This window comes from Callorhinus ursinus, unplaced genomic scaffold (assembly GCF_003265705.2).
Source record: "Callorhinus ursinus isolate GAN/ISIS: 27379988/994484 unplaced genomic scaffold, GSC_fseal_2.0 scaffold39, whole genome shotgun sequence".
Classification (NCBI taxonomy): domain Eukaryota; kingdom Metazoa; phylum Chordata; class Mammalia; order Carnivora; family Otariidae; genus Callorhinus; species Callorhinus ursinus.
Window position 1 is genome coordinate 17,384,876 of NW_027397101.1, and position 16,001 is coordinate 17,400,876.

At 39.5% G+C, this 16,001-nt stretch overlaps 1 protein-coding gene across 10 annotated transcripts in view; it reads right to left on the bottom strand.

Moving 5' to 3' along the window:
* The window catches only part of FREM1 (FRAS1 related extracellular matrix 1), a 182,671-nt gene that overhangs the window by 106,955 nt on the left and 59,715 nt on the right, over nucleotides 1–16,001 (bottom strand). For all 10 annotated transcript variants that reach the window (XR_012374776.1, XR_012374777.1, XM_073880813.1 and 7 more), the window contains 4 exons: nucleotides 9,851–10,195; nucleotides 9,103–9,245; nucleotides 1,655–1,848; nucleotides 850–940 (listed from right to left, as the gene is read on the bottom strand). Coding sequence is in view for 8 of the 10 variants with exons in the window: in XM_073880813.1 (XP_073736914.1) it covers nucleotides 850–940; nucleotides 1,655–1,848; nucleotides 9,103–9,245; nucleotides 9,851–10,195 (773 nt within the window). In the remaining 2 variants the exon portion in view is untranslated. The remainder of the gene's footprint in view (nucleotides 1–849; nucleotides 941–1,654; nucleotides 1,849–9,102; nucleotides 9,246–9,850; nucleotides 10,196–16,001) is intronic.

Below are 16,001 nucleotides of genomic sequence, written 5' to 3' on the forward strand. Positions count from 1 at the left end.
ATTCATCACCATTACTGTGACTCTCAGGGGAGTATTCAGGGAACAGTCCACAGGAAGGGGGAGAAGGTTGGTGAAGGATTTGGGATGGTAGTAGGTATTGTAAGTTGAATCCGTTCCCCCAAAAAAAGATATGTTGAGGTCCTAACCTCTAGTACCTCAGAATATGACCTTATTTGGGAATGGGGTTGTTGCAGCTGTAATCAGTTAAGATAAGGTGTAGTCACACTGAAGGGTGAGCCCTTCATGAAATATAACCTGTGTCCTCATAAGAAGAGAGAGACATATAGAGAGAAGATGGCCACAGGATGACAGAGGCAGAATGAAGTGATGATCCACAAGCCAAAGAAGGTCAGAGTCCAAAGAAGAGGCAAGGAAGGCTTCCCCCACAGGGTTTCAGAAAATTGCAACCCTGCCAACACCTTTACTTCAGACTTCCAGCCTCCAGAACTTCGAGACAGTAAGTCTGTTATTTAAGCCACTCAGTTTGCGGTACCTACAGCAGCCCTAGGAAACTAATACGGTAGGATCTAGACTACTTGAATGTGTTAGAATAAAACCATAGGCACCAGGTCTGTAAATCAGAGCTCTGCTACTGGTAAAACGATGCAAAAAAGCTGTGCTGAATTATAACAAGATTTTGAAATCATATCCAGCTCAATGAAGCATTGTCAAGTAGATAGCACATGCTAAATAAAAGTGTGCAAGCAGAAAGAATGTAGACATCAAGCATTTGATACTTTTGACAGATGTCAAAGGCCATCATTCTCAAGTGCAACACTAGGAGTGTCATCCCTTCTCTCAGAAGACACCTCCATCATGTTTGGTCAACATTTTAGCATAGCATCATACCTGAGTGAATGATCTCAGCCCCGGCGCTGCAGGATTTTTGGTCAGCTTTGGAATGCTGTCGACCATAAACAATTTCCCAGCATCCAGATGTCTAAAGAGAGTACAGGAGAACACATCAGCTAATTTTCCAGGCAAGAAACATTAAGTCAAAGAGCCTGCAACCAAATTTTCTAAAGCTACAAATGCTCATTGCAAGAAGAAATCAAATGTTCCATCTTCATATTCTCTCCTGCAGGGGTGGGGGTGGGGGTGGTTCTAGCCTTCTGTCCAGAATCATCAATGCCATTCTTATGACTGCAGAAACTATGTACAGAATTTTCTATTTTGATTTCATTAAAGTGAATCATTCTTCTCATCCTAAAAAATGTTTCCTTGCTATCATGTACATGACACAAGTCTCAGGTATATTCATGTCACTTTTCTGATTGGGGTTATAGAATATGACAATTTTGTGGCCTGCAATATCTGAAAATAGTGTTATGAAGATACAATAAATTTTTATTAAAAAGACAAAAATAACAATCTCTTTAGAAAAAAAGGAATGTTGTATGAAAAAAAGATTAAAGACTATTTTAAGCTTACCTAAGCTGAAGACACTATAAGTGGCAGGTCACTTACCAATTAATACAGCTTTTGAAGGGAGGTATGAAATAAGTTTGAGATTACAGTAAATGTGGAATTGAATACAAGTTCATGTCTGACCAACAGACCAACTGAACCACAGTACTGTATATGGACACTTGTGACTCAGTCCTTGGACACAACCCTCAACAAATAGCCCAGGTGATGACTTCTCAAGAGATACCTGTGGCCGAAAGAGAAAAACGGAGGTGTCGTTATCATGTAGAGAAGCTCCCTGTCATATTCTGTATCTATATAATGTAGATGTTTCTTAGTTATGTAGGCCACCTCCGTTTCCTTGACAACCAAATGCCGAGAAACTCCAGGAGCCTCTTTTGGAACCTGGTCATCCACTGGAGTGATATGGATGGTCACCACCTGGAAAGAAATTACCTGTGCCATTAATTTGAAATACCAAAGGACACCAAGGAAAACACCCCACAATCACCCAGTCATGGTTAAGATGCTTTTCAAAAACTCCCATTTGTAATATACTTCCACTGAAATGATTCAGGAGCTATTAAGAACGTGGGCCAAAAATGGAACATTCTTACCCATTTAATGTTATATTTTAAGAATAGAATTATCACAATTATAGTTAGTGCAGCCATGAATGCTATAGAACAGGCACATAATACACAAAATATGTTCCTGATTTTATTTCTACTTCTCCCTTGCATCAACAACCTGTGCTTTCGTTCGCTACCACCCTCCACTCAGTCATTGATCCTAGAAACCTTGTCATGACGTTTGGTTCCTCCCTCTCCACTGACACATAACACATCTCCAAGTCCTAGAGTTTCTGTTTACCAAATTTCCTATGCCATGACCACACCCTGCCCCCACCCCAACTGTCATTCCCACTCTTACTGGTCTAGCTCCAGCTCTCATCGTTGCTTCCCTACATTATTGCAACAGCTTCCTGTAAGCACTAACTCCAATACCTAATCTAGACTTTACATATCTCTAGTGTTCTCTTAAAAAAAAAAAAGAGTGCAAGTCAAATCAATTATTCCTCTCCCCAAAAAACTAAAGAACCACTCGGGAGGGATTAAATTATTCAAGCTCCTCAGCATAGCACCCAAGACCTCCACGGTTTAGACACACTCCATTTTTCAACTTTATCTTGTACCACCTTTCAGCATTAACCCAGGACTCTAGATGAGCACAAGATACCAGGCTGTAGTTATCAAGCAGGTCTCTATGCTCTGGATCATGCTGTTCCTTCAGTCTGCAATGCTTTCTCCTGCTTTCTCCAGCAACTTGAGGCTTTCTTACCCTGGAGGGCTCTTCTTAAAACTTTGCCCAATTTCTTGGGGTTCCTGCGTGGCTCAGTCAGTTAAGCGTCCACCTCTTAATTTTGGCTCAGGTCATGGTCTCAGGGTCATGAGATTGAGCCCTGTGTCAGGCTGCCTGCTCAACGGGGAGTCTGCTTGAGATTCTTTCCCTCTGCCCCTCCCCTCCCCCCACATGTGCTTGCTCTCTCTCTCTAAAAGAAATAAATCAATCTTAAAAAACACATTGCCCAATTTCTCAGTTGGAATTGTTTTTGAATTTTGCTTATCCCTCAACAAACATTATTATTTTATATTGCCTTGTATTATTATTTAGTAGTTCACATGTCAGTCTCTCCTAGACTAAAATGTCCACAAAGGGAGAATCATAGCCTAGTGCAAACCATGTGGAATTTGTCAGTGGACAGACAGTTAAAAATGCAGAGTATACCACTCAGTAGTTATTAATCTTGAACAAGTCACTCGACCTTTTTGGGTGTCAGTTTTATTGGTTTGTTAATTGTAACAAAAACAATCTCACAGAGTTGCTTTGAGAATCAAATATCACCACGTAGATAAATGTCTGGCACACAGTAGGTGCTCAATAAATATTATGTTCATTTCCGTTGCTCCACAAAAACTGGCATTCTATTTTGTAGGTAGGGAGGTACTTCATCAATGTTCGCTAACTCCATCAACACGCCCTATTTGTGATTTTTAAAATTCTTAAAATCATACTCACAGGTTTGGGATCATGTAAGAGGACAAGGCAACTTTGCCAAACAGCTTTCATCATCACATTTATTTTTTTTCCAATAATCCATAACTGGTGGCGAGAAAGCAATTACTAACTCTTTCTCGAAATGGGACATTTGTTTGGCATCACGATTCTTTGCACAGCTTGATGCGTGACAGTATTCTTACTCTGGTTCTAATTATTTTAATATTATTACCAAAGCACAGATCAGCAATGCCAGTTTTGTCTACAATAATGGTGTTCACAATACTTAATTTGAAAATGAAGAAAATTCCTTTGTAAATTGATGTACAAAGCAAAAACTAAAGCATGGTTAAGCTTTTCGATGATAAAGCCTGGAACATCAGCTCAGTCACCTACAAGCTATGCTCCCTGAGGCAGATAATTTTACTCCTTTGGGGCTCAGTTTTTCTCTCTAGTAGCACAGTGAGTACCTGGTAGTAGGTGCTCAATTAATTAATTCCCTGTCTCCATCCTTCATTACTTTTACAAAAGCATACAACGTATTTACTACTCCATTATGAAGCATTTCAATAATTAAAAACTAAAGCCAGTTATCAAAATAAAAGAACACAATGACAGTCATTTCTCCAGTCTCCTGGAGTTTGTGTCACAATTTTTTTTCCAATTACAGTTTTTTGCTAATCTACAAAGTTCAGAAATTCTCTATGGGACCTCCCAGCCATAGCGTGCATCAGCGAGGCTCCACTTAATTGAAAAACTGGATTTAATGTGGAAACAATAGTTATTGTGCCTTCAAAGAGACCATTTTCCATGCTAATTTATTCTCCAATGTGTTCTTTGTGTAAAAAGAATGTACAAGCATGTTTTTTATACCCCTATAGTAATTCTTGGTAGGCACATTTTTCAACATGCTTTATGATCACTCAAGTTGATGTATCTTTACATATTTATGCATGTTTAAACAATTATTGTATGTCTGTCTGTGCATAAGAAAAATCCTATTTTAACAAGCTCCATAGAGAAGTAAAGAATTCTCATTGTACTGAAATTGGGTTGTAAAAAAGACATGATTGAACACCCATTCCCAGACAGTGAAAACCTAATGCCCAATCACTGGGCTCTTGCTGCTTTCTCTCCCTACATCCCTCCAGTCTAATTATGGCCACAGGCACCTGCAAACAGACTTAGAGAGAATCTGAATATAAAGTGATAAATCAGTACACAATATGACAAAGCTTGACCTTGACCCTCAGAATCAGGCTCGATATATGATACTCTGACAGCTAGTATCTGACTTTCTTACAAGCCTGGGTTATTGATCCTTTCTCTGTATCAGCTTTGATTTTTGCCTGATTCTTTATCTTGCATCTTCTTTTTGAGATTATCCAGTGCTATTTTTCTGCCCCAGGAACTACTACCCAAGTTAGCTTTGCCCACCCCACTCTCCAGTCTGACTTCCGACAAATGCCCATGCCCTGGGTGCCTGTTCTCTCATCCAGTCACATCCAGTTGCCTCCTCCCACTTGACCCACAGGCCTTTGTGGGACCTGCTTCCTTTCTTCCTCCGTTTCTTAGTCCTCTTCCCGTTTCGCTCATCTATCTGTATTTTTTCATTCTCCATTTTACTTCTTTTTTTTTTAAGTTTTTATTTTAAACACCCGGTGCTCATCATGACAAGTGCGTGCCTTAATCCCCATCACCTATTTCACCCATTCCCGCCCCACCCCACTTTACTTCTAATATCACTTCCTCCTGGTTTAAGATCTCTTACAGCTTAAGCCCTATAAAGCCCTCTATGGAGAAGGATAAAGAAGGAAATATTTTTCAAAATCAATTGAGCGGGGGGCGCCTGGGTGGCTCAGTTGGTTAAGCGACTGCCTTCGGCTCAGGTCGTGATCCTGGAGTCCCGGGATCGAGTCCCGCGTCAGGCTCCCTGCTCGGCAGGGAGTCTGCTTCTCCCTCTCCTGCTCCCCCTTCTCATGTGCTCTCTCTCTCTCTCTCTCTCTCTCTCTCTCTCTCTCTCAAGCAAATAAATAAATAAATCTTGAAAAAATAAATATTTAAAAAAAAAATCAGTTGAGCGGGTGAGGCTTTATTTGATGACAGTAATGACAACCAAGACAGAAAGAGAGAGGGGTTTCTTGCTGATGTGTAGATACACTGTTGGTTGGTGTGTCAGTCAACCTCTCAGACGAGCACTCAGTAGAGAAGGACAAGAGGAGGGAAAGGGCCTCCCTGCTTAGGTAACTTCTTTCCCGCTTTATGTGCATTGTGTCTCACCTGAGCAGAGCCTTGCTCTCTGTCTCTACGAAAGGCAGTTTTCCAACAGTGTGGCCTGAGCAATCTTGTGTCCTACTTTAATTTTTGGTGACCAGATTTTGCTGAATTTTATCTGTAAGACATGACTAGATACTTGTCCAAATTGAAGACACAATCATCAAGTAGACTGAATGATCATGCAAGTCCCTTAAAAATTAGAGTTTCAATGATGACATTGGGGGTTTACAACACGGACATGCTTACCAACACACACACACAATACTTGTTTTGTTGTCAGGCACACACTAATTCCTTGAAACTCTGAAGAACAAAGATTTACACTTATTCTTCCCTATGGCACTCCCTCCCCAGGTCCTACCAAATGTTTCAGTCTTCTTATTTTCTCTTACTTTCAAGAAAAACGGAAAGAACCAGAGTTCATTTTGGCACACACAAAAAAGCAGCTCTTGAGGCTCTACTTTGAGTCTTGAAACAAAGTCGGGAGACACAAGATAAATAATTTGTGATTCCTGCCATCAGTGAGCTCACAGTTGATCCAATAAAACAAATAATGGCCTCACATTTTAGTTATTTGATATCAGAGCATATAAAAGGACAAGCTGAGTCAGCCTGGGGGAGTTATGGAATGGAGGGCATTGGAAAATGATTCTTGGAGCAGGTGATGTTATAGCTGAGCATAGGTCCATAATCTGGAGAAAGACTAAGCTAAAGCTGCCACTAGTCAGAAGTGGGGAAAAAAAATGGATGCCAGAGGAATGCTCCCAAACACTTTGCGACTGTAGTAATGGGTTTTAACTGTCTTCAATTACAAGGATGTGGCTGATCTCTATTCTTAAGAGATGTGAGGGATTCTGACGATAATTTAGCCCCCAAAAGACCTGCTGACTGACCGGTTATACAGATATTAGATGGAGAAAAGGGCTGGGGAGGACTTCAGGGATTCTAGGTACAGTGGTTTTGCACAAGTTTGGGGGGAAATATTCCAAATGTCTCATGGATTGTGGACATGATGAATTTAAAATGCTGGTGAAGGCGCGTGGGTGGCTCAGTCGGTTGGATGTCTGCCTTTGGCTCGGGTCATGATCCCAGAGTCCCAGGATTGAGTCCCGCATCGGGCTCCCTGCTCAGTGGGGAGTCTGCTTCTCCTTCTGCCCCTCACCTCTCTCTGTCTCTCTCTCTCTCATAAATAAATAAAAATAAAATCTTTAAAAATAAAATAAAATGCTGATGAGACACATGTGTAACGACGTCAGGTACAGAAGCAGGTACATAAGACTGAGCTGGAGAATATTTAGGAACCAAAGAATAGGTGGTACATGCAGACAGAGCAAATTTATAGAGTCTGTCTCTGTCTCTTTCTCAACAAAGATTAAGAAGACGAAAGCAAAGAAAAACATAATTATGACCTCTTCTTTCGAAATATATCCATCATCTGGATCTACAGAGTTTGATCTGACTTATTTGCCAAGATTTAGAAATAATTCTGCTTCAATAAAGTTTTCATTACCTTATTATAGAGAGACCCCACATCTCCATTTGATCTATAACTATGAGATAAATATAAATAAATCTATACCTACGATGTATAAAATATGTAACAGCAGAAGAGGAAAAAGAAGTCCTGAGCTTTCAATTTTTAAAAAAAACACATAATCCACTAAAAGTGATACAGTATTCTAGTCAGAAACAGGTCAGTTTGAATAGATACAATAGAAGATTTAAAAATAAATCCTACTAGTAGTTGCCATTTTAGATTATCAAGTCAACTAAGGTCTCAAGCAAAAATGCAATCTAGAAATGGCATATAATACACTGATGAAAAGAGGGAGTTATTTGTAAAGGAATTGATTGGTTATTCAATATGCAGATGAATTAAGAATTTTCTCATTCATTCTCTATTCCCTCCTAACAGGGATCACCTAGTTCCTTCAGTTTCTGGGCTCTCTGACATCATTCTTCCTGATCATCCCTTTTGGTTACCTTTGTCTTAGCAGGCAGACGAATAGCTCCATCACCTGTGCTGTGGCTAATGTAAGTGACTGTGACATTGTGAGAAGCATTATATAACCAATGAGGACACACGCTTTAAGAAATCATTCTAGAGGGGCGCCTGGGTGGCTCAGTTGGTTGGGCGACTGCCTTCGGCTCAGGTCATGATCCTGGAATCCCGGGATCGAGTCCCGCGTCGGGCTCCCTGCTCGGCGGGGAGTCTGCTTCTCCCTCTGACCCTCTTCCCTCTCGTGCTCTCTATCTCCCATTCTCTCTCTCTCTCTCTCTCAAATAAATAAATAAATAAAATCTTAAAAAAAAAGCTATAAAAAAAAAAAGAAAGAAATCATTCTAGAGGGGCGCCTGGGTGGCTCTGTCTGATAAGCACCCGACTCTTGATTTCAGCTCAGGTCATGATCTCAGGGTCGTGAGACTGACCCCTGCATCTGGGCTCCATGTTCAGCAGTGAATCTATTTCCTCCTCCTTCTCCCTCTGTCCCTAGTCCCCTCTAAAATAAATAAATCTTTTTAAAACATCATTCTGGAGCTGGTTCTCAAGATCATAGGTATAAAATGTCTAGCAAAAAGAACCATGTATAGTAAGTAATCACTTATTTTCAGCCGTCTTTCCACCCCCACCACCAGCCATCCTCTCTTTACATGGAGTCTACCCTTTTATAGTTTATAGTTGTCCAGATCCTATGCTAACTTCATTTTCTGTAATTTCTATATGAGAATGCCTCCTTAAACTTATTTCTGCATCCTGTATACTTAAATGATATACTTGAGTGGTGGTAAAACTCATAGTTCTTCAAAAGCAACAATAAATAATAGCGAATTTGTCTACTGAGTACTTATCATGTGCCAGAAAGTTCTCAGTACTTTATACATGATTATCTCACTCACCCTCACAATTGCTCTCTAAGGAAGTTGTATTATTACCTATTTTACAGATGAGGAAACTGAGACACAGGTCAAACAGTTAAGGTCAAGGATAGGAGAGAAACATGGGCAGTGTAACTTCAGAGACTATGCTTCAACCACTACACATAAAATGCCAGTTTTCTCAAGTCTTATGAGGCCAGCAAATTTTGGGAGCTGTTTTGTATAAAAGGGCCCCATGGTTAAATGATCTTGAAAACCCTGCATTACACGGAGTTTTTACAAATACAATAATTTACAAAACTAATTAGGAAAGTAAATGGTAGAGAAGTCATGTTGCAAAGAAATTGAATTAATCTTGCTGAATCCATTGCTTCTCAAACTCTGAACCTTAAAACCTGCTTTTACATAGTTTCTAATAACACCTCCCAGAACGGATATCTGTGGACAAGACTTTGAGGACAGTATTCAGAGATGGCCTCTTACCTGTGGCACTGAGAGATTTGGAGGTTCATGGCTGTCCCACAGGACAAATTCAAAAAAGTCTTCAAAGATCTCTCCACCAAAGTGACGATAGTAAATGATGCCATTAAATAGATCCCTCTGAAGGAAGCCAGAGACAGGATAGCCTATCGGGTCCACAAAACAGCACATACTTTTGTAACAGTCTTCCAGATGTTGGGGTATAAAGATATTGGACTTATCTCCAAAGTATTCTCTGCCTAGTATGGTGTATGCACCCAAGGACTTTTCATTAAATCCTTTTACCAAAGCTTATAAATAATAAGCAGAAAAATTAAAGTTGCTACACCTGTCTTAAAATAGGTAGAAAAATTAGCATTACAAAAAATATTTTTAAGAAACAGTCTTAACACTATTTGATCCCTATTTTGTTACTCCTGACTACTTTAAGAAGTAGTTATGAAATTATTCTAATAAAACATAAACAAATGTTTTTCATGAAATTACTTTATCAATAATTTAGACTAGGCCAAACACTTCTCTTCAAACTTATTTGTTCTATCATTTTGCTTGGCAGATGTAATTTTTCATAATGTAATAGCCTGAGGCTCAGCTCTCCAGATGCACAGACTTGAATAGATCAATTTAACTTTTCTAGGTATCAGGTTTCCCACCCATAAAATGGGAATGATAATGGTATCTTACCTCATCAACTTGATGTCCACCCTTGTACAAATTCTGACACCAACAATCTTAACTGTTCAGAACTTACCTATCAGCCCTGGCCCTGGCTTCTTCATGATCTCTCCAGCCTGAGGAGGTTTCGTGATATTAAAGAAGATGTAGTCATCACTGGAGTCCATGTCTGATGCTCTCAGCATGGAACCCTGGATCAGTATGGTCTGCCCCTCCTCCAGTTCAATCACAATGTTGCTTATGAGGAATGGGGGACTGTCATCTTTGGGCAAGATGTTGATGGGAAACTTATGGCGGATGCTGTGATGGCCATCGAATATCCTGAAGATCACAAAGTCTTTGGTGGAGTCACTGTCGTCATGATGATAGCGAACAACTCCAGCCTGAAGGTCAGCCACAGTGAAGAGAAATCCTTTCCCACCTGATGGAGAGAGCAGAGATGGAGCTGACTGAATGAGGGGTGCCGAGGGAGCAGCTACAGTGAAAGCAGCCCTAGAGGAGAAGGCATTGAGGAAAGTGGACCAGCCAATACTTGCCTCACTTAAACAAACAGTCTTGTTTAGTCAACTCTGGGCCTCCACAGATCTGGTTTTGAATACTGGCTGTAACATTAATTAGCTGTGAGACTTGGGCATAGTACTTAATTCGTTTGAGACTCGTCCATAAAACGGATAATAATACCTACCTCATATTCCCTAGTAAGGATGAGAGAACTTAAAGAAGAGTAAGCCTACAAAGTATGTTGATTTTTATTAAACTCATTGTTATCATTCTACATGGCAGCACTTCTTAGAGGGGCAGTCTTAAACCAAGAGCATCAGTACCGTCTGGGAAGTCGTTAGAAATGCAAGTTCTGGAGGTAAGCCCCAGCAATCTGTGTCTTACTAAACCTCCAGGAGAGTCTGACACATGCTAAAGTTCGAGCATCACTGGCTTATTGCCCAAGAGCTAGAGCTCTGATAGCTAATGGCCTGGGTTCAAAGCCCAGTTCAGCCATTTTCTAGGAACATGACCTTAGACAGGTCAACTTCTCTAAATCTCAGGTTCCCCATTTGTAAAGTGGGAACAATAATACTACTTCATTTCATAAAGCTGATATAAGATAAAGTATGTAGAATGCTTTGTATAGTATCTGGCACAAAGAAAATCCTTAATAAATATTAGTACTATTATCTACCTCCTCTGAGCCACATCATCATGGGCTACCACTCTACTCTTCATTTCTACAGTATTAGTAAACATTGCTTCACTCTGCAGAAGTGTACAATTCTTGATGGCAAGTGCCCCAGTAGTCTCCCTACACTGTATGGTTGTTTTAAAAACTTCATTGGAATAAGCGATTAAACATTCGTATAATAGACACTACAGGTTACTTGCCCAGTAGCCACTTCCTGCTTCTTCACCAGTACCAGATTCTAGTTTTATTTGGAATGGCAATATAACCATTAAAAAATATTCCCAGACTCCATTGCATCTAGGGGGTAGTATGTGCTCGGTAGATTTAAGTGGAACCCACTGTATCAGGTTCCTGTGAAAAGTTGTTAAAGAGAGTAAATTAATTAACATAACTTTTTTCATTTCCCTTCTCTTTCTTCCTTCCTGGAATGCAGACCCAATGTCTGGAGGTGTAGGCACCATCTTGTGACCACTGTCAGAGCAGAAAGAGCTCCTGGCATCATGGATCCGGAATGCCTACCTCTGGGCAACTTGTCACATGAGAAAATAACTCTTGAATTTTTTAAATCACTGTAGCTGGGTTTCCCTTACATGCAGCTGAACATCTATCCTAATTGATATACCCAGGCTTAAGCTGATCTCCTACTCTTCTGGAATTATGCAAGAGAATTTATCATTTCGTTTTTGATTTCTGAATTCCTAATCACAAATGATAATAAATAAGAGCTCCCTTTCTGCTTTATAGTTAGGAACACCAAGAGGATAACTGAATTAAATCCTCTGAGCTCATTATAAGGAATGGACTATATTATCATACAATATGAATATTATTTTATTAGGGCGATTACCTTGTTAACTACTATCCTTATAATCATAATTAACATAATAACATAATGCTACTAATATAATAACATAATGATTACCAAATATTAAAAAAACTAAGTTTTTCTGTTTTTCAATACATTTTTCTGAATGAGAGAAATGAGAAGGAAATATTTTGTCTTCCAACTGGGACAAGATCATCAGTTAAAGAGTATATTTAGAAGGAGTACTACATGGCATCTGAGATTTAAATAATGAGCCAAGTACAAGATGTTACTCATAAATGGTCATCCAGGGGCACCTGGGTGGCTCAGTCACTTAAGTGTCCAACTTAATTGATTGAGCTCCACATCAGGCTACTTGCTGGGCATGGAGCCTGCTTGAGATTCTCTCTCTCCCTCTTCCTTGCCCCTCCCCCTTCAATAAATAAATAAGTAAATAAATGAATGGTCATTCACTGATGTGAGCACCCTAACACAAAAGCTAATGGTTTCAAGATCTCCAGATTTTCTGGATATGACAATTTATTTAGAAATGAGGTCTAAGACAGAAGGTTTATTTCAATAAGTCATAGTTGAAAACTTCCCTAATCTGCAGAAGGAAACAGACATCCAAATCCGGGAGGCACAGAGAACTCCCATCAAAATCAACAAAAGCCAGCCAACACCAAGACATATCATAGTAAAATTTGCAAAACAGAGAGATGAGGAAAGAATTCTGGAAGCAGCAAGGGAAAAAAAATTCCTAACCTACAAGGGACGACAAATCAGGTTCACAGCAGATCTATCCACAGAAATCTGGAAGGCCAGAAGAAAGTAGCATGATATATTCCACACGCTAAATGGGAAAAATATGCAGCCAAGAACACTTTATCCAGCAAGGCTATCATTGAGAATAGAAGGAGAGATAGTTTCTGAGACAAACAAAAACTAAAGGAGTTCATGACCACTAAATCAGCCCTGCAAGAAATACTAAAGGGGACCCTTTGAGTAGGAAAGAAAGACCAAAAGCAACAAAGACTAGAAAGGAATCTCCAGAAACACCAACTTTACAGGTAATACAACGGATTTGCAAGACAATACAAATATGAATAAATTCATATCTATCAATAATCACTCTGAATGTAAATGTACTAAATGCTCCAATAAAAAGACATAGGGTATCAGAATGGATTAAAAAATAAAACAAGAGCCACCTAATGCTGCCTAAAAGAGACTCATTTTACTTATTTATTTTTAAGATTTTTATTTATTTATTTGACAGCGAGAGACACAGCGAGAGAGGGAACACAAGCAGGGGGAGTTGGAGAGGGAGAAGCAGGCTTCCCGTGGAGCAGGGAGCCCAGTGTGGGGCTCGATCCCAGGACCCGGGGATCATGACCTGAGCCGAAGGCAGACACTTAACAACTGAGCCACTAGGGTGCCCTGAGACTCATTTTAGACCTAAAGACACCTGCAGATTGAAAGTGAGAGGTTGGAGAATCATCTATCATGCTAATGGATGTCAAAAGAAAGCCAGAGTAGCCATACTTACATCAGACAAACTAGATTTTAAACCAAAGACTGTAAACAGAGATGAAGAAGGACACTATACCATAAGTAAGGGCTCTATCCAACCAGAAGATCTAACAATTGTTCCAAAAAATAGAAATGGAAGGAAAACTTCCAAACTCCTTCTACAAGGCTAGCATTACCTTGATTCCAAAACCAGACAAAGATCCCATTGATAAAAAGAATTCCAGGCCAATAGCCCTAATAAAAATGGATGTAAAAATTCTCAACAAGATACTAGCAAATCGAATCCAACAGTACATCAAAAGAATCATTCACCATGATTAAGTGGGATTTATTCCTGGGCTGCAAACATGGTTCAACATTTGCAAATCCAACATTTGCAAATCCATCAACGTGATACACCACATTAATAAAAGAAAGGATAAGAACCATATGATGCCCTCAATAAATGCAGAAAAAGCACTGGACAAAAACAGCATCCATTCTTGATAAAAATCCTCAACAAAGTAGGGCTAGAGGGAATATATCTCAACATAATAAAGATCATATATGAAAAACCCACAGCTAATATCATCCCCAATAAGGAAAAACTGAGAGTTTTTCCTCTACAGTCAGGAACAAGACAAGGATGTCCACTCTCACCACTGTCATTTAACACTGTATTGGAAGTCCTAGCCTCAGCAATCAGACAACAAAAAGAAATAAAATGCATCCAAATTGGCAAGGAAGAAGTCAAACATTTCCAGATGCTCCATGATACTCTATGTAGAAAATCTGGAAGATTCCACCAAAAAAACTGCTAGAACTGATAGATGAATTCAACAAAGTCACAGGATACAAAATCAATGTACAGAAGTCTGTTGCATTTCTGTACACCAATAATGAAGTAGCAGAAAGAGAAATCAAGGAATCAATCCCATTTAAAATTGCAACAAAAACCATACGATGCCTAGAAATAAACCTAATGAAAGAGGTAAAAGACCTGTACTCTGAAAACTATAGAACACTGATGAAAGAAACTGAAGATAACACAAAGAAATGGAAAAACATTCCATGCTCATGGATTGGAAGAACAAATGTTGTTAAAATGTCTATGCTACCCAGAGCAATCAACGTATTTAATGCAATCCCCATCAAAATACCACCAGCATTTTTCACAGAGCTAGAACAAACAATCCTAAAAATTTGTATGGAATCATAAAAGACCCCGAATAGCCAAAGCAATCTTGAAAAAGAAAAACAAAGCTGGAGGCATCACAATTCCGGACTTCAAGCTCTATTACAAAGCTGTCATCATCAAGACAGTATGGTACTGGCACAAAAACAGACCCACAGATCAATGGAACAGAATAGAGAATAGAGAATCTAGAAATGGACCCTCAACTCTATGGTCAACTAATATTCAATAAAGCAGGAAAGAATGTCCAAACAAGAAAGAATCTCCAACAAAGCAGGAAAGAATGTCCAAGGTCAAAACAGCAGGAAAGAATGTCCAAAGAAAAAAGACAGTCTCTTCAACAAATGGTGTTGGGAAAACAGGACAGCAACATGCAAAAGAATGAAACTGGACCACTTTCTTACACCATACACCAAAATGAATTCAAAATGGATGAGGGGTGCCTGGGTGGCTCAGTCATCGGGCTTCTGCCTTTGGCTCAGGTCATGGTCCTGGGGTCCTGGGATCGAGCCCCGCACGGGCTCCCTGTTCGGCGGGAGGCCTGCTTCTCCCTCTCCCACTCCTCCTGCTTGTGTTCTCTCTCTCACTCTCTGTCAAATAAATAAAAATCTTAAAAAATAAATAAATAAACAAAATGGATGAAATACCTAGATGACACAAACAATCAAAATCCTAGAGAACACAGGCAGTAACCTCTTCGACCGTGGCCACAGCACTTCTCACAAAATATGTCACCACAGGCAAGGGAAACAAAGGCAAAAATGAACCATTGGGACTTCATCAAGATAAAAAGCTTCTGCACAGTGAAGGAAATAACAAAACTAAAAGGCAACCTACGGAATGGGAAAAGATATCCAAATGACATAGCAGATAAGGGGTTAGTAGCCAATACCTACAAAGAACTTAGCAAACTTAGCAAGAAACCAATAATCCACTTAAGAAATGGGCAGAAGACATGAATAGACATTTTTCCAAAGAAGACATACAAATGGCCAACAGACACATGAAAAGATACTCAACATCTCTCATCACCAGGGAAATACAAATCAAAACTCCAATGAGATATCATCTCACATCTGACAGCATGGCTAAAATGAACAACACAGGAAACAACAGATGTTGGCAAGGATGCAGAGAAACAGGGACCCTCTTACACTGTTGGTGGGAATGCAAACTGGTGCAGCCAATTTGGAAAACAGTATGGAGTTTCCTCAAAAAGTTAAAAATAGAACTACCCCCATAACCCAGCAATTGCACTACTAGATATTTACCCAGTGGATACAAAAATACTGATTTGAAAAGGTATATGCACCCCAATGTTTATAGCAGCATTATCAACAATAGCCAAATTATGGAAAGAGCCCAAATGTCCATTGACTGATGAATGGATAAAGAAGTTGTGGTATATACATATATATAATGGAATAATACTCAGCCATCAAAAAGGATGAGATCTTGCCATTTGCAAGGACATGGATAGAACTAGAGTGTTTTATGCTGAGCAAAATAAGTCAGTCAGAGAAAGACATAGTCCATAT